The 20,143-nt window shown below is 40.2% G+C and overlaps 1 protein-coding gene across 3 annotated transcripts in view; it reads right to left on the bottom strand.

Annotated features, from left to right (window-relative positions):
* Positions 1 to 20,143, bottom strand: part of PSD (pleckstrin and Sec7 domain containing) — a 252,804-nt gene that overhangs the window by 14,681 nt on the left and 217,980 nt on the right. For all 3 annotated transcript variants that reach the window (XM_072130908.1, XM_072130906.1, XM_072130907.1), the window contains 4 exons: positions 8,965 to 9,143; positions 8,110 to 8,180; positions 5,706 to 5,863; positions 1,207 to 1,351 (listed from right to left, as the gene is read on the bottom strand). In XM_072130908.1, coding sequence (XP_071987009.1) covers positions 1,207 to 1,351; positions 5,706 to 5,863; positions 8,110 to 8,180; positions 8,965 to 9,143 — 553 coding nt within the window. The remainder of the gene's footprint in view (positions 1 to 1,206; positions 1,352 to 5,705; positions 5,864 to 8,109; positions 8,181 to 8,964; positions 9,144 to 20,143) is intronic.

Raw genomic sequence — 20,143 nt, forward strand, 5'->3', positions numbered from 1 at the left:
TTGTGACAATAATTGATTTGCAAATTTCCACTACAGCATGAATGTATATGTACTATACAGGCTGTCAGTATAGGAGTGTCTCATGCACAAACAGGCTGCAGGGGGCACCAGCACCAGGAAGCACGTAGAGAAGCCAGCACCAGAAGTGTCACATAATTATACAGGCTGTCAGTCATGTGTATAGGAGGATCTGATACACACACAGGCTGCAGGGGGCAGGAGCATCAGGAAGCACATAGAGGAGCCAGCACCAGCAGGGTCACATCATTATACAGGCTGTCAGTCATGTGTATAGAAGAATCTCATACACACACAGGCTGCAGGGGGCTACGGCATCAGAGGTGTCACATTATACACAGGCTGTCAGTCATGTGTATAGGAATATCTCATACACACCCAGGCTGCAGAGGGCACCAGCACCAGGAAGTATAGAGAGGCAGCCAGCACCAGGGGTATCACATCATTGTACAGGCAAGTCGGTCAGTCAGTCAAGCACTGGGGGTGTGGCTGTGCCTCCCACTCATGGATAAGCTGGACACCTGAATATGATAATGACTCATTGGACCTCCCTAAGGTCATTTGCATACAGCTTTAGAACCTGATTACTTAAGTTTACAGACATGTAGAGGGACCATAAAGGGATAGAGACAATGCTTTCTAATGGCAGTTTATGAAAATATATTCTCATAAGTCATTTTTAGGATTTATCTAAATAACACTGTTCTACAAAATGAAGCTGCGACTTATATAGCGGTCTTTCTATTGGTTCTGATACAAAGGTGCCTGGACCTTGAGTACTGGTAGGGGATGAGCTCTATGCAACTGCATATACCTGAGGCAACCCAGTGGTCAGCAATGATTTAGCCATCTGAGAAGGACACAGTGCATTATTTATCCAAATCCCATACCCCATTCTGCATCTTATGTAACGTCTGCGGCAACAACAAAAAATTAGCTTGTAGATTTTATCTGCACAATTTTCCATAGAGAGTAGAAATTGAGGCAATAACCCCACAAAAACCTCACCTCTTTTATCGTAGCATTTTATATGATCGTTTTTATATTTTTCTTCTATTAAAAATGTAGGAAAAAATACACAGATGACCAAAACATAGAAAATACATAAAAGATTATTAAAATATAATAATATATTGAAAATTCTAAAGAATTTTAATGTACCCCAAAAGGACAAAGTCCAGCAGATACCTGGGATAGGCGGGTGATGGCACTTGGAAGGAGCGGCCGACTAAATTTTTTATGTGAACCGATTGCAGCTGGGAACGGAGGAGCAGAAAACATTGCTGCCACCACATTAATGCGAGTGATCCATGAATGCATCTGTTCAGTATTCCTGGAGATGGATAAAAGAAAGGTCATTGTAAAAAAAAATCATACAAATGCCATTAACAACTATAAAATATCACCTGGGCGGTTACTTCATTCTTCCAGGTTATTTTGTATAATGGCACCAACATTAGGGAAAAAAACAAAAAAAACTGCATATCTATATATATATTATAGAATGATCTATTTCTACCAGGACAAATTGATAAAACACAGGATTCTTAGTTCACATTTTGGTAAAAGCCGATAAAAAAGAACCAAGTGACTACCTGGCATAGACCACCACAATGCAGCTATCACAGGTAGCGACACTGGAGCTACCAGGCAAAGGCTACAAGCACACAACCAAGGGTGGCCCGTGAAGTTTGGACCATATACTGGGAGACTAACCACAGTGCTGAGATATAGGATGGCAGAAGTCGCTGCTTCCTTGCTGTTGATTACAGTTCGGTGCTGCTTTCTTGCAAAGACGTTTAGTCCGTGAAATCCGACCAACGCATGGCCAGTGATTCACAGGCTAACCATGGTTGTGTGCCTCTGGCTTTAGCCCCCAAGGCTTATAAGTATTATACATGACTAGTGTGTTAAATGGCTATAACTTTTCAGTGTTCAGATATAATAGAAAATTTTGGTAAAATCTTTTTCATTTTCCATTTGCACTGACATACTGTCCAATCTTTGCCAACCTCTCATACCCATCTACCAGGGGTGTAACTACGATAGGCAGGGTTGTAGTGTGTCACATTGGATGCCGGGGCCCCCTGACACTGCGGGCCCCATAACAGCTGCTATGGCGTCTTCCACTGTAGTTATGCCCCGCCAACTACCTTACTTTGTCTATGTCATGCCTTGTCTGCCCATATCACTATGCATAGGGGAGCTTGCCAGAGCTAAGCTATGAAGTCGTGAAAAGCATGAACAACAAAAAAGTATGAACACATTGAACCAGTAGGGTCAGGCACATCCCAGGTGCTCCAGTAAGCACATTTTCAAAATGAATAAATGTATTATTTATTTTTAAAAAGTTACACAATATATTAATGCATTTCTATATACAGCCCTGCGAAAAGTCCTGCTAATCCAAAGACTCCCAATCTGTTTTATTAACTATTATTGTCACCCCCATATTGTAAAATCCTACAAAGTACCATATATACTCGAGTATAAGCCTAGTTTTTCAGCACAAAAAAATGTGCTGAAAACCCAAACTCGGCTTATACTCGAGGTAAACAATATAGGTTTTACCAGGTTTTGGTGGTGAAATTAGGGGCCTCGGCTTATACTTGGGCCGGCTTATACTCGAGTATATACAGTACTTGTTTTTGAGAAGGAAGTCAACTTTCACCTAACTTAATAATTGTATGCTTTTTGACTGTATTTTACCAATGTTTCAAGAAAAAAAAAAAGTTTTGTACCATATAAGCAAGAAAGTCCTATTGCTTTTTGGTAGATCAAATAAAGTCCCTTCTTGAGATTGTGATACCTTTTAATGGCTAATTGAAATATAAGATGTAACAAGCAAGCTTTCCGGACAACTTAGGTCCCTTCATCAGGCATGGTATAACAGGCTTACTTAAGTGACAGAGATTTTATACACAATGAACAGAGAAGTGAACAGAGAATGTAAACGAAAAGACAATAACAAAGTTGAAACAACAGCAACTTATTTAGATGACTTGGGCAATGTCAATGTTTTGTTGCCTCCGAAGTCTCTGATGACCCCATTATGTCAGGAGAACATTTGTTAGATGTTGTAGGGGGACATCCCTTTGATCAATTGAGTCCTGTGTGGAGGGTGTCAAAGAGGGTAATAAATTAGTATTCCCAAATTCATCTCTCATTTTGTGACCGGAATTTGCCTTTTAACCCCTTAGCGCTCTGCGCCGTAGCTGTACTGCGCTGAGTCCCGCGATTAGCGCTCAGCGCAGTACAGCTACTGCGCAGAGCAGATGCCGGTTCAGCGCTGCATAGCAGCCGAACCGGCATCGTTAGCCGCGGGATTTCAACGGTAATCTACCGCTGACATCCCCGGCTAACACCCGCAATCGGAGTGGGCTCCGATCGCGGGTGTTTAACCCGTTAAATGCCGCGGCATTTAACATGCCTTCTGGGGGTCTTTACCCCACGATCGGCCCCCCCCGCACCGTTTTCGGGGGGGCCGATCGCTGTTTTGGCTCCTCTGGGGTCCGATCGGGACCCCAGAGAAGCCTGGAGGGTTTACCTTTAAGATGGCGTCTGTGACGTCATCTTAAAGGCAAAGTGTCAGCCTATGCATCTGCATAGGCTGACACTGATAATACCCTGCAATACATTAGTATTGCAGAGTATTATCAAGAACAAGCAATCAGATGATTGCTTGTTCATATCCCATGGTGGATCATGTAAAAAAATGTAAAAAAAAAATGTTTTTCAATAAAAAATTACTTTATAAATCACTAAAAATGCCCATAAGCCCCAAAACATATAAAGAGACATATAACGCTCAAAAAAGTCTAAATCATAACACAAACCCCACATATATAGTATCACCGCGTCCGTAACAATCCATAGAATAAAACTATTGAACCCATATGATGAACGCCGTAAAAAAAAACGTCAAAAACCCGCCAAAAAATATGATTTTTACCTATTATATCCCACTAAAAATGCAATAAAAAGTGATCAACAAAACATATGTACTCCAGAATGATATTGTTGCAAAGAACAACATGTCCCGCAAAAAACAAGCCATCAACCAGCTCTGTAGCCAAAAACGTAACAATGTTATACCACTTGGAAGACAGCAATGCAAAAATGATAGATTTTCCCCCACATTAGGGTTTTATTTGGCAAATTTAGTAAAACATAAGAAAAAATATTCATGTCTGGTATCCCCGTAATCGTATCGACCCATAGAATAAAGATAACAGGATTATTAGGCTATACGGTGAACACGAAAAAAAAAAAAGTAAAAAATCCAGTACAGAATTGATGCTTTTCTACTCATGACCTCAAAAAAAGTTCCAAAATTTTCAACAATAGGTGATACCAACCCCAAAATGGTAACACTGGAAAAAGCATCTCATCCCGCAAAAAAAATGCCGTCACATGGCCCAAATAACGGAAAAGCGAAAATTTTAGAGCCTTCAAAAGGGGGCAACCAGAAAACTAAAATCCTGGCAGCTGCAGGGTGCTCCTTCCCTTCTGCGCCTCGCTGTGCACCCATAACACAAGTAACGGCCACATGTGGGGGGGTCGCTGCACTCAGGAGAAATTGTAGAACAAATTGTATGGTGAGTTTTCTCTTTTTATCTTTATTTTATCTGGAAATGTGTAAATTTTAGGGCTAAATGAACGTATAACCGACAAAATTTGACCATTCTAAATTTCACCTCCATTTTGATTCAATTACTATGAAGATTTCAAGGGGTTAACAATCTTTGTAAATGCTGTTTCTGATAGTTTGAGGGGTGCAGATTTGAAAATGGGTTGGTTATATAGGGGGGTTTTGTTGCTAAATATGTAAAATTTGATTTCAAAAAGTATTTATCCCCAAAATAGTCAATTCCGAAAATACGGAAAATCGCTATTCGATTTGTAGGCCGCGTGACGTCAAAATAAATTATCCAAACATTTCAAAAATTATGAAAATGTAAAGTAGACAAATGGGAAATGTTATTCTGCAAGTTATTTAGGTGGTAAATCTATCTGCCTGAAAACGCGGTGATTTTGAATTTCGAAAATGGCAAATTTTTCTAAAAATTCATCATTTTTTTCTTTTTTTTTGTAAATAAACGCAAAACTTATCAGCCAAAATTTACCACTAAAATGAAGTACAACATGTGGGGAAAAAACAATCTCAGAATCGCTTTGATAAGTAACAGTGTTCAAAAGTTATTACCACAGGAAGAGACACTGGTCAAATTTCAAAAAAAAGTTGCGAGCCTTAACCTGCAAACAGGCTGCGTCCTTAAGGGGTTAATATTAGGACCTTCATATCCATGGTATTATGGCCAGGACTGCAGAAGTGTTTGGCCACAGGTAAATGTTTCTGCTCCCCTTTTATTGTGTGGCGATGAGACCTGATCCGGGCTTTAAGTTTTTGTCCCGTCTCTCCAACATAATGGCCACCTACAGGACATTTTGTGCACACAATCAGGCAGACCACATTGTGTTCCACTTCTAATGTGGTCTACTTGTTTGTGTCACAGGTAGGTATCACAATCTCAAGGTGGTTACTTTATTTGACTTTACCAAAAGCAACACCAATATTTCACAGATAAACTTTAAAATAAAGTCTACTGAACGGTTTCTGAATTTATGAATGACCGACCCAAACCAGGCACCAATAGATATTTATTGCAATAGACATTAAGACTCACTGAGCTTGAAAGAGGAATACTCTCCAGTCCGCTGTTCGTAGGTAAAAGACATTTGGCCTTTTGTTATAGTCGGATGCTCTGGTAGCTAGAGAATGATGTATGCTGATTGCATTTTTCAAGTCCTCTTCAGAAATTGGCTTTCCTGGTTTATACTCCTCCTAAAATGCAGACAGCAAGAACATTACTGAAGCCAAGTGTCAGGGGCCCAATGCAAAGAGATGCAATGTCAGATTATTCCCAGAAATGACGCGCTGAGTCAATGTTTTACCTTTAAATTAATGTAAAGGTCACTTTGATAGAGAGAATAAAAAACATGTTGCCAATTTTATCAAAATGCTGTTCTGAGACAGGTAGAAAACACAGAGCACAAGAAGAGGAGTTGAGATTCCTACCTTTGGTGTAGCAGAAAGTATATATGTTCAGGAATTCTCTTAATTAGTAAGATGAAGCCACTTTGGTTAATTAAAGCGTAACTAAACTTTGGACCAAATTTTATAAAACGATAGTACAGATGATAATAGTAAACTTTGTAATATACTTTATTAAGGAGATATGTCCCAGTTTCCTTTTTTTCCACTAAAAAGTTTGTATAAATCAGTTTTCTGTCCTGTATCCACTGACAGCTGAGAAATAAGGAGAAGCTGATAAAGTCCCTAAATGACGACTCTTTACAGACAGTCCCTGGATAGTGTAATCTCCCCAGGGATTTGAATCACCAAGGGTTATATGTCCTAAGAGCGGAAAGAGTTCATCTTTAGTCTTCCTATCTGTCTGAAGTGGACAGATGTAAAAGGAGTAAGAAGCGGAAAAAGAGAAGTTGCTTTACTTAAAGTATATTTGAAAGTTTACTATTATCAACTGCTCCATTCATTTATGATATTAGAAAGAAATTAACAGGGGCAAATACTACTGAATCATGCTGGGCTGATATTGTTTCCTGCTTTCCACTTGTTGGCTAAAGATAACACCATAAAGTCATCTGTCCAGCCCCTGAATGCATTCTGTAAATATTACTGGGTAAAATAAAAAATTCTCTCTTACAGTTGCAAAAAAACAAAACATGGAGCTTTTTGTTGCATGGACAATTAAATTAGTGTAAAGGTTCTCTAAAAGTTCTTAATTTAATGTTTAGTATGAGCCCTATGCACAGAATATATGCATACAAACAACGCAAAGGTCAAGAAGAGCTGCCAAGAGAAAGGAGAGCTGCCAAGAGAAATCTCTACATAAATAATTATTTAATGGGGTATTCCCTTCTGGCCATTGACATTCAATTTAATTCACCATATATATATATACACATTTCTTCAATTGGATGTAATGAAAAAAAATTATCTCTGTAAAAATAATTACCCCTAAACAAGATTGTTGTCCTGGGATACGACCACCACTGCTGGAATGGTTGCACAAAGAAACAAATAGTTTTTGCATATGAAATTTCCAGGAGTTACTACATATCCCACACCTGTCCTCTTGTAATGAATGATGAAACCAGGCACTCTGACAGTACCTCAATAGATAGTACCTGGCCACTGCTACAAGAGCACAGTAGTGGTCGTATCCAAAGATGACTTGTTTCTAATTACCTTTATGGGAAATTATCTACATGTCGGTACATTTTTTAAAAACAAGCAAATGAAGAAATGTATATTCATGAATTTAATTAAATCCCCTTTAAGTAATATAAATAACCATACAATGATGAAGTGATATTGCAGCTGAAATGAAGACTAAAAGGGGGCCGGTAACAATACACTATGCCACTTTGGTGTTGTTTCCTTGTGAAGGTCTCTTAGTGGCGTTGCCCACATGCTCTCAAGGGCAATCTCCAGTTTCATTTCATCTGAGAGCTTATGAGGATTGTTGGCATGACATCAATGTACCCCAACGTTGTACAAGTGCCATTTAATGTGTACACCATGTTCGGTATGTTCATGGTATGTGATGTCGAGTCCCATTCAAAGAATAAATCACCATGTGCCGGGGAACCAGTCTTATGATCTGTCTGTGAAAAGTTTTGACATACACTTCTTTCTGTCACTCCGAATTATTGTTCTCCGAACTACTTGGACACACAACACTGCACTGTGCTGACATGTCCAGCTAGGTGCATAGCAATCTGCAGGCGTGATGAGCCAAGGTCCCTCAGCTCATGGATTCTGACCCCTCGGCTTAAAAGCTCGGTGCTTGGAAATGTCATCATTTGCAGATCTTATTCTTCTTGGTGTTGCAATTTCAATATCCAGGAATGTATATATAATTGAATATATTCTTCACAGGGAAACTATTTATTTTGTATCTAGAAGCTGCATAATCCATTGTAAAGTATATGGCACAAAAGTAAATTATAGTAAAACATGATAATGACCATACAGGTCATATTGGTTTCATCAGTAAAACATACCTTCTGCAGATAAAGGATCATACCCTTCAGTATTCCATGGAATGTTTTCCAGCCCCTTTTTCCTCTTGGTGCTGCAAGAAATAATTGTTTAAAATAATTTTTATTAAAAAAAAAAAAAGCCCACACGTGTAAATGCTCAAACTATTTGCTTTTTTTTATAATACAACTGACTAAATCTGATAAGGAGAGTAGAAAGCTGATATACAGGCGGTCCGCTACTTAAGAACACCCATTTTTTAGACGACCCCTAGTTAAAGACGGGCCCCTCCGCCCACTGTGACCTCTGGTGAAGCTCTCTGGATGTTACTATAGTCCCAGACTGCAATGATCAGCTGTGAAGTGTCTGTAATGAAGCTTTATCAATAATTCTTGATCCCATTACAGCAAAAAATTTTGAAACTCCAATTGTCACTGGGGCAAAAAAATTTTTTTGTCTGGATCTACAATGATAAAATATACAGTTCCGACTTACATACAAATTCAACTTAAGAATTTGTAAAAAGATGGAACCTATCTTGTACGTAACCCGGGGGACTGCCTGTATTTCGATTTATTTCCAACATCTGAAAGCATCCAAAAATAAGCCTTTTATCTTGCAATCAAAGCCAAGTCTGCATCCAGACATAATAGTCCGGTTTCAGAGAGCACATTTTTGAACCCATATAACAGACCAAAGGTCTACTGACCATAACTCATCATAGATCCCCATGTGTGAGACTGGCTGTACATTGTGCGCTAGATGTCTTTTTAGAATACTCTATAATTTGGGATGTACGGTAAATGTCAATCTGAAAATAAAAGTCATAAAGATAAGGAACCAAACATATTGACCATCCATATTTCACTCTTACTTACTTTTTTTGCAATCAGGATCCGCATGGATTTTCCGCACCAATACCCCATACTTGTATGTTGTGATATTAGGATCCTGAGAGAAGTCAAGGAATGGTTTTCCACAACTATTGATCCGTTTTATGGATTTGGGGTTTGGGTCTGCCAGTTCTGAGAGTGATCTCCTGAGCTCTTCTTCATCTCTGTAGTGGTAAAATGAATCAGGTTATTGTACACAGTACTTAACGTTCAACATAAATGCATAAATGAGTAGTGCAGATGATAATAATCAATTTTGTAATATACTTTGTGAAAGAAATATTTTCCTGTGTCGTTCTTTTTCCTTCTGTATGAAGTGGACTGATTGTTTCAGATGCACTGCTCACTGCTGGAGAAAGAGCAAAAACAAGGCACCGAGAATCTGCTACATTTCTCAAAGTATATTACAAAGGTTACTATTATCACCTGCACTATGCATTTCTAAAATTAAAAAAAAAATGGTTCAATTACGCTTTAACTAATAAGAGTGAAATTGAGCTTATGGATATTCTTGATATAGTTGCCTATATTTTAATATAGTGCCCCAGTTAATCCACTCACTTTGGTGGTCACTGCGTTTCACATCCCATGTGACGGATAATTCCATCTCTCAATTTGGGGTTTCAGCGTGTTCATTCATCTCCTCTGCGTCCACACAAAGAGTACTACAAAGGAGGGCCCCCGGCTGCCAGCTATAATCAATGCCCACATCTTTGGGACAAAAGGTGAGAGTCCCTAATATCACCTATAATGGTTTCACACCTACAAGACTGCCTGCACTTGGGTTTGCACTCTTGTGTCTCGTCTTCCACTGTCCCACATTGGGGTAAAGCCCCAAGATTGCTTCTGTGATTGTGGGATCTTTGCCCTATATAGACCCTTCCATACCTTTACCCTAGAGCATCAGCATCGAGTTAGCAAATATGATTATTATATATTTTTTTTATGAATGACGAGCCCCATTTTTAGTGGCTGTTGTAACTCCACTATTCTTTGCCAACCCATGTGTAATCATCAACTGCTTACCGGCTATTGAAGCACCTGTCTAATTGTGTTTAGTAGGCAAATGACAATTAGTCTATTCAGTGCAGCAAATACATTGGATTTTACCGGGACTGCCTGCCACGTGTAAGTTTTAATTCTGGTGCCATATATATATTATATATCTATATATACAAACATATATATATATACATACATATATATAGCTTTCCTATATTACTACACTAAAAGCTGCTCAGCATGACATGCATTGCTTTGGGTTTTTTTTTTAATAAGCAGCTCCAAAAAAGTGAGTGTAGCCTGCCAAGAAGAATGAAGCATGTAATAACACCATCTGACGAGTTACAAGTATAGAGGGAAATCAACAACTCTAATCAAGCTGATAGCGGGGATGACAGATCAAAGCTACAAATATCACCACAATTACCCAATTACTCAACGGCTGAATATAGAATGTCATATCTATCGGTGGAGACTATGGAGCAGAAGCATGCTTTGTTTGCATTGATTTTCATCTCTGCTGACAGATTGCCATACTGTGTCACTGCAATTGAATGTCTGTTTCTCAGCCAAATAGGGACACATTTTAGGCACAAATGTGTATTCACATTTACCAAATTCCAGCTCAATGGAAAATAAACATCCTCATTATTTACCTGCTTATGTATTGAATAATGTCTATTCCCCCATGGTTCTTTATCTGGCAATAGCAACACTGTTTGTAGATGTATACACCAGTGTCATAGTGGTGTACACAACATGCAGATATGGAAATATTACTGGTCCTAAAATAAACAATTAACACAAGATACTTTATACTTCTAGGTCAGTGGTGGCGAACCTATGAGGTGGCACCCAGAGGTGGCACTCAGAGTCCTCTATATGGGCACCCTTGCCATCACCCCAGGGTAGAGTTTGCCAAACAGGACTCAAGGCCTCTTGCAGTCCCAGGCAGCTCTATATTCAATGGGTTTTTCTAGATCAACAGATTCAGACGTAGATCATATGATATGTATTCACTTGAATAAGAGCTGAGCTGCAGAAACTGGACCCCTTTGTCCATTGTCTGGGTAAGTTCTCTACAATCCACCAACCATTTATGTGCATGGAGCTTCTTGGCAGCATATGGCAACAGTCAACAGTAGCTGGATCCTGATATGCTTAATTCTTTACATTTTAGGGTACACCAATAAGTTCAGCTGGAGGGGTGAGCCCTACATAGAAGAGAGTTGCTGTATCTAAACTGCTATTTTATAGGTATCAGCCTTACAAAGAAAAGAGCTGCTTTATCTAAGCTGCCATTATATAGGCATCAGCCTTACATAGAACAGAGCTACTGTATCTCAGCTTCCTTGATAGAAAAGCTTTATACAACTTGTCTATAGACAATAGGATTTAATCGAAATACAAACAAGAATTGATAGCCATGATGATGTTGGTGGCTGTTAAAAAAAACAGCCGCATAGCCAATACATATAGTAAAGGTCAATGTAAACATATTTTCAGTTCAGCTTCAGTTGTCACTGCTGGTCTTTAATTCTTTACATGCATATGAAAATTTCTATACATATTATAAATATTTAATGTTCATATAAGCCGGTGATCATCAATGTACAGCATATCCCTGCTGCAGGAAAAGTAAACATGAAACAGTGATAATCAATGTACAGCATATCACTTCTGCAGGAAAAGTAAACATAAACCGGTAACCATCAATATACAGCATATCACTGCTGCAGGAAAAGTACACATAAACTGGTGATCATCAATGTACAGCATATCACTGCTGCAGGAAAAGTACACACACTGGTGATCATCAATGTACAGCATATCACTGTTGCAGGAAAAGTAAACGTAAACCGGTGACCATCAATGTACAGCATATCACTGCTGCAGGAAAAGTAAACATGAACCAGTGATAATCAATGTACAGCATATCACTGCTGCAGGAAAAGTACACACACTGGTGATCATCACTGTACAACATATTACTGCTGCAGGAAAAGTACACACACTGGTGATCATCAATGTACAACATATTACTGCTGCAGGAAAAGTACACATAAACTGGTGATCATCAATGTACAGCATATCCCTGCTGCAGGAAAAGAAACATGAACCAGTGATCTTCAATGTATAGCATATCACTGCTGCAGGAAAAGTAAACATAAACCGGTAACCATCAATATACAGCATATCACTGCTGCAGGAAAAGTACACATAAACTGGTGATCATCAATGTACAGCATATCACTGTTGCAGGAAAAGTAAACGTAAACCGGTGACCATCAATGTACAGCATATCACTGCTGCAGGAAAAGTAAACATGAACCAGTGATAATCAATGTACAGCATATCACTGCTGCAGGAAAAGTACACACACTGGTGATCATCACTGTACAACATATTACTGCTGCAGGAAAAGTACACACACTGGTAATCATCAATGTACAGCATATCACTGTTGCAGGAAAAGTAAACGTAAACCGGTGACCATCAATGTACAGCATATCACTGCTGCAGGAAAAGTAAACATGAACCAGTGATCATCAATGTACAGCATATCACTGTTGCAGAAAAAGTAAACATAAACCGGTAACCATCAATATAGAGCATATCACTGCTGCAGGAAAAGTACACATAAACTGGTGATCATCAATGTACAGCATATCACGGCTGCAGGAAAAGTACACATAAACTGGTGATCATCAATGTACAGCATATCACTGCTGCAGGAAAAGTACACACACTGGTGATCATCACTGTACAGCATATCACTGCTGCAGGAAAAGTACACATAAACCGGTGACCATCAATGTATAGCATATCACTGTTGCAGGAAAAGTAAACGTAAACCGGTGACCATCAATGTACAGCATATCACTGCTGCAGGAAAAGTAAACATAAACCAGTTATCATCAATGTACAGCATATCACTGCTGCAGGAAAAGTACACACACTGGTGATCATCAATGTACAACATATTACTGCTGCAGGTAAGGTACACATAAACTGGTGATCATCAATGTACAGCATATCACTGTTGCAGAAAAAGTAAACATAAACCGGTAACCATCAATATACAGCATATCACTGCTGCAGGAAAAGTACACATAAACTGGTGATCATCAATGTACAGCATATCACTGTTGCAGGAAAAGTAAATATGAACCAATGATCATCAATGTACAGCATATCACTATTTTGCAAAAATTAGCAAACTATTTATTTATACTTTATTTAGCAAAGCAAAAAATAAAGTATTTTGAAATCAAGAATCATCCCTGAACTTAAAATTTGATTTTCCCGCTAGGCAAAATCTGCCAGCCATATTTGGAAGATATTACCATCACCCCTCACTTGGAGATCTGATGGATTAATCTGGTGGCACCTGCACAACATTTATTTTTACTTCTGTAGTTGGTTGGTAGAGCATCAAGTATACATAGAGCAATGTACAGTATATGACACGGAGAAATACTGCGCTGTGCCCAGAGGGGCAGATATCATATACACAGATGGAATCTGCACTGGCAGAAGTAAAGTCTTCTTCCTTTTGAAATCAAACAAAGCCTTTCTGGAGGAAGCCTCGTGTGTGAACGTTTCCTTGCCAGTTGCAATCAGTTTTTCAATGATGTACTCATAATTGCATGATTAATTACAATTGCAAGTAACTGCATATGTACAGAAGCTAAACGAATAGTCTGCCGCAGACAGGCAGCAGTCCGGGGCACACCACTAACTAAATAATTAATAATGGTCATTTACAATGGATTATGTAACTCATGTTCTCTCATTTACAATTGCCTGTGAAGCTTGAAGTTTAAAGGGGTTTTCCAATTTCAGCACAGTCCAAAAAATGGTATCAATGAAAATGTCTGCTCATCCTGCAAAAAGTGACACCTGTACACTAAAGTACAATATGACTAAACTAACAATTTTCTTTTCTTGTACACAAGATTTTCATTTGTTAAGTATTAAAATTTTAACAAATAATAAAATCTCTAAAAAATCTCTATGATCCTATAGACCCAATAAATAAAGGGGAGGGGTTATTTTGACCTTAAAAAAAAAAAAAAAAGATATGGATTGTGGAAGGAGGGAAGTTAAAAATGGAAATGCAAAGATGGAAAAGAGCCCGGTAAGGAAAAGGTTAAATACTCTTCCAACCTTCTAGCCAAAAACAGCTGTATCATTCCCAAGGAGAACCAGAGCACCAGGTAAACACCACACTGTTTGTTATGAATAGTTTTTGTGACAGATTGCCTTGTACGTTCCCCTAATAATCGAATTTCCCACTACCAGCACCTGTCTGACCTTGCCTGTGCTCCCATTACCCTTCTTACTGGAGCAGACATTCCCCTGGTTACTAGAGGCCACGACTTGCTGCAGCATTGCTACCCCTGTGCTGCCCCTCATCCACCAGCTTGACAAACTTATTGGGGTGCACCAGATCAGGACTAGACACCCTGCAAATCTTCCCTCTACCCCACCTTCTTCGTTACCCAACCAGCTGCCCCCTCCCTCTGCACCTCCATACTTCCCTCCCCACACCCATCTTCCCAGTAAGTTTGTCATCGAGGAGAAGCAAATTCACCTTCATATTGTCAATTGCACACAGCCATATTGCAGTCGTGAAGGGGTTAACAATAACTTGGTTTATCAGGGCTATTTTTGAAAATAAACCATCTAAGGGTCCTAATGTGTCATAGGTCTACATAGTCCAAAACTAAGTCCCTAGTAATGTTATCTCCAATCCAAAGGATGAGCGATAACCAGCTGATCGGAGAGAATCCAACTGCTGGGATCAGGAATCTCTGAAATCCGGAGAATGAGCGTCCGGTCCTCACTGGGTGGAGAGGCTAGGGAACATGCATTTTGTGCTCAAATCAGTAGTATGAATGGAACCCAGAAAATGGACGAGCATAGCATTCAGCCATCTGTGGCACTCTCCGACAGTGAATAAGATTACGACAGATAGCTGAGCGAGGTGCTCCAAAATTTCCGTCACTCTCATAATATTGAATGAAGCAGGACCTGTGGCGTAACTAGGAGAGGCAGGGTGCAATAGCAGACTTCTCAAGGGGACCCCCTGCCGGCTTAAAAATATACATATATTACATTCCTATATACATAAACATACAGTTCATCACTCATACATACACATTTATACACTGTTACACACATATAGGGCATATACACATCATATATACACACATACAGTGCCATATACAGACATAAAAGCTTATGTACACACATAACGTACTGTATATATACACACCATACACCATATACACATACAGCATATACACACACATAAACAATATATATATATACCACAATGTGCAGCATAATATGTATATAATGGTGCACATTCTTCATTCTTTAGTGTCAGGTCGGATGACGGGGCCCTTCGACACTGTGGGCCCCATAGCGGCTGCTATGGCTGCTACTGCTGTAGTTACGCCCCATGAGCAACCATCAGTGAAAACGGGACACTGTTCTCGTGATCGGTGGAGGTTCCAAACCTTCAGAGCTCAGCATGGATAAGTGAGAGGGGATAACTTGTTTACATGCTACGGAAAAATCTTTTATGATGTTAAACACTTTTGTGTTACAACTACTTTATTGGCTAACCAGAAAAATGATATTTGTTGGAAGCTTTCAGGGCACATAAGCCCCTCAATCAGACAAGGAGTACTGCACCTTTAAGTCATGAAATGTGCTCATTTGCATAGTAGAGTAAATGAATTGTTGCCTTCATATAAACACCACAGTTATTATAGTCAAGATGCTATAAACAGGAGATGTACCTTTTCCTCAAGTCTTGGCTGGGTTTACGAATTCCATGACTTCCCTAATAAAATGTAGTGGAAATCCTTAAATAAATCATTACATAATGACCAGGTATAATATCCATATTGTGTTTTTTGTTTGTTTTATTTGTTTTTCCTGTAAAACGCGCTTGAAATGGATGCTTATTAGGAAAGCGCTCGGCATCTGTTCTGTGTCACCATAGCAACAATGACTAGGGCAGCTGAACGCATAGATTACGTGGCAATATCACTAATCCCCCGAAATGACAAGCCCTGAGAATACAGCTCACAATGGTAGGAAGTGAGGAGGACCTGACAATGGCTCTCCTATCTGTGTATGCGTCTATAAGAACATGAGTAATGCCAATCTGAGGATATCAATAGCAACACAGATGTGTCCATACACCATTTTCACAGTAGCCGCATTGCCTTTACTGTACCGTACATAGAATCAGTGCCTGGGGCTGTGGATTTAACCATTAAAAAGTAGAGGTGGTCCTAGTCATGGACTATAGTTGACAGACTAAGGCACATTAGCCGTAAAAAAAAAAAAAAAAAAAAAAAAAACGGAAGAAAATCACAGTTTTGGTAATGTTCGTGTGTAGGTAGCTTTTGGTATCCACTGACCCTGGATCAAGTGTTCAATTTCACAGCAAACACATAATCCATACCCTGAAATTGGAATCATTTACATCTTAAATGGTTCTGAAGGTTTTGAACTCTTGAGAATGGTCCCCAAATTTTATATTTAATGCATTCTCAAAATAAGTAAGTTTAGTTTGGACTCAATATAGGGACTAAAATGGAAATTGCAAGTACAAAATTATGCTAATGAATTAAAAAAAAATCTGAAATACATAACAGATCTAAAGAATCCTAGTGTTTTGCATGTATTCTTTCCATCCACATTTGTTACAAACATTAGTACTATGTGAGGGGGCACATAAGGGGAGAGTGTACGGATTTTCTTTTTTTTTTTTAAATCGCTTTATTGGCACAGAAATGAAAAGGTGCAACATCACAAAACAAGGATCATTATCTGAGGTACATCAGATATAACAACGTATATCTTTACACAATCATTTGTCATGTGTGATAACATCTGTACAAAAACAGCGATCCAGTAAACCCCTCCCCAATCCATACATACAACAGTAACCAACCTGGTCGAGAGGTGTCAAGAGAGAAATGGTGTTAAAGAAAAGGTGGTAACAATGGTTAGGCAACAAGGTAACCCACCACCCTATTTCTGGAGAATAAGGACTCCCTCCTGTCGACGGTGCACAGAGGAGTGCAGGAAGGGTGCCCAACTGTGGTATGCAAAATTATAATAATATAACCTCCAACGAGTATTGCACTCACTGAAAAGGGACAAGAGACTCTCTCAGACTGCGAACATTAAAAAGGGTATCTGGGGTAGAGCACCAAGAGCCCCACACTCTTCGGAACTTATCCGGGCAGCCGCTGTGTTTGTAAACTATATTCTCATAAGGTAAAGTCAGATTAACTAGTTTCTTCCACTGAGAGACAGTAGGAGAGCGATCAGCCATCCTGCCTATGGCAATGGCCTTACTGGCCAAAAACAGAGCTTCCTTCAAGAAAATAGCTTCATAATGGGACCAGTCATCCTCCTGGGTGATTCCCAATAGGCATAGGGCCGGCGAGGTAGGGGCTGGTTTATTCAGGATATCAGACAGCAGAGAAACTACTTCTCTCCAGAATACGGCTATGTAATGGCAAGTCCATATTAGGTGGATGAAATCTGCCCTGTCCACATGACATCTGTGACATCTAGAGTTCGGCAATCTATGCATATGGAACAGTCTGACTGGAGTGATATAGCATTGAGGGATGATGAATAACTGAATCGGTTTATTATTGGCTGCCGGTGATACCGAGGTGTGAGACTCCTGGGCCGCCCCCCAGTCTTCATCCGATAGTGAGGACGGATTTTCTTTTTAATGTTGAATTATATCATCTAAAATTAAAGAATTTTAAATCTAAAATTTAAATCCTAAGCTGGGAGGGTGGTGAAATAGTGGTGCCAGTATGGAGGACAGCTGGGAAGGTGGTGAAATGGAGAGGATAGCTGGGAAGGTGGTGAAATGGAGAGGATAGCTGGGAAGGTGGTGAAATGGTAGGGAGGACCTGGGAAGGTAGTGTAATAGGTGTCAGTAAGGAGGACAGCTGGGAAGGAGGTGAAATAGTGGTGCCAGTACGGAGGACAGCTGGGAAGGTGGTGAAATGGAGAGAATAGCAGGGAAGGTGGTGAAATGGAGAGGATAGCTGGGAAGGTGGTGAAATGGAAAGGATAGCTGGGAAGGTGGTGAAATGATGGTGTCAGTGGGGATGTCAAATGGGAAGGTGGTGAAATAGGTGTCAGTAAGGTGGACAGCTTGTAAGGTGGTGAAATAGTGGTACCAGGAAGGAAGACAGTGAGGAAGGTGATGAAATGGAGAGGATAGCTGGGAAGGTGGTGAAATGGAGAGGATAGCTGGGATGGTGGTGAAATGGAGAGGACAGCTGGGAAGGTGGTGAAATGGAGAGGATAGCTGGGAAGGTGGTGAAATGGAGAGGATAGCTGGGAAGGTGGTGAAATGGAGAGGATAGCTGGGAAGGTGGTTAAATGGAGAGGATAGCTGGGAAGGTGGTTAAATGGAGAGGACAGCTGGGAAGGTGGTGAAATGGAGAGGATAGCTGGGATGGTGGTGAAATGGAGAGGATAGCTGGGAAGGTGGTGAAATGGAGAGGATAGCTGGGAAGGTGGTGAAATGGAGAGGATAGCTGGGAAGGTGGTGAAATGGAGAGAACAGCTGGGAAGGTGGTGAAATGGAGAGGATAGCTGGGAAGGTGGTGAAATGGAGAGGATAGCTGGGAAGGTGGTGAAATGGAGAGGGTAGCTGGGAAGGTGGTGAAATGGAGAGGATAGCTGGGAAGGTGGTGAAATGGAGAGGATAGCTGGGAAGGTGGTGAAATGGAGAGGATAGCTGGGAAGGTGGTGAAATGGAGAGGATAGCTGGGATGGTGGTGAAATGGAGAGGATAACTGGGAAGGTGGTGAAATGGAGAGGATAACTGGGAAGGTGGTGAAATGGAGAGGACAGCTGGGAAGGTGGTGAAATGGTGATGGTAGTGGGGACGACAGATGAGAAGGTGGTGAAATAGTGGTGCCAGTAAGGAGGAGAGCTGGGAATTTGGTATAATGGGAAGGCAGTGAAATAATGGTGAGGACAAATGGGAAGGCGGAGAAATGGTGGTGCCACTGGAGAGGACAGCTGGAAAGAGTATATAATGCTGGTGCTGGCGAGGATGTGGGGTGGGAAGGTGGTTGTGCAGGTGTGGAGGAAAGGTGTTTAAATAGTGATGCTTGTGGGGGAAGACAACAGTGAAGTTGGTGAAATGATGTTACCATAGAGGGTGTGGGGGTGGTGAAATGGTGGTGCTGATGGAGGAGGAGTGGGAAGGGGGTATAAACGTTGCTGGCTACTGAAGACATTTTATTAGCAGTCACGTTATGAGGGGCAGTGTAACACAAAGTATATGCTATACAGATTACTAGTAATATTTCTTATATTAAGCAGCACTGTATATAGCTTACAACCCTTATGGCTCCACTTGGGGCCAAAAGTCGGGGGTCACTACCTATTAAAGCAATGACAGCAATGTGGACAGAGCATAGAGTGTTTTTTTATCATAATTTTTAAAAGGCAGTTGCTCAACCTCCCTCCTAGTTTTCCCTTCACCCATCTTCCAAAAATGATTCCTGCTGCCCATGTGCTCAGTGACCCTTACTTCACACAGTGGGTGCATAGGGTGCAATTCATAAGCAGACATGCACAAAGGCATGAAATACACAGAATTAATATTTTGCTGTTGCTAGGAAACACAGAACCCTATGCTACCTTTTACATAATGCTTCATGTAAATGTTATTAGAGCTCTTCCACAGGGCTATAAAAATCCACCAGCGCAAAGAAACAAAGTGTAGGGATTTGGAGACAGACTGGTAAACAGGAATCATCGGCCAAAATAGACAGCGGTGCAACTGGCTGCTGCCAGGAACAAACTGCTTCAAACCTGGAAGTGACATTTCATCTACATTCCAGGCAAGAGAACTGTTCTGCCTCAACGTGACACGTACCATTGTGAGGAAGCAGACAGTATTCCTCACATACGATGTGTAACCAAGCAAAATGTCTACTCAGATCTGTGAAAATGACTGTGAAATGTTTGTATCTTGCATAAAGGGGGGATCGTACATAATATCAAACAACAGATTGCTCTTAATTCATGTACAAGATCTTTCTGTTTACAAATATCGGTGTAGTTTACATTATCCATCATCTAT

Source organism: Engystomops pustulosus, chromosome 11 (genome assembly GCF_040894005.1).
Source record: "Engystomops pustulosus chromosome 11, aEngPut4.maternal, whole genome shotgun sequence".
Lineage (NCBI taxonomy): Eukaryota > Metazoa > Chordata > Amphibia > Anura > Leptodactylidae > Engystomops > Engystomops pustulosus.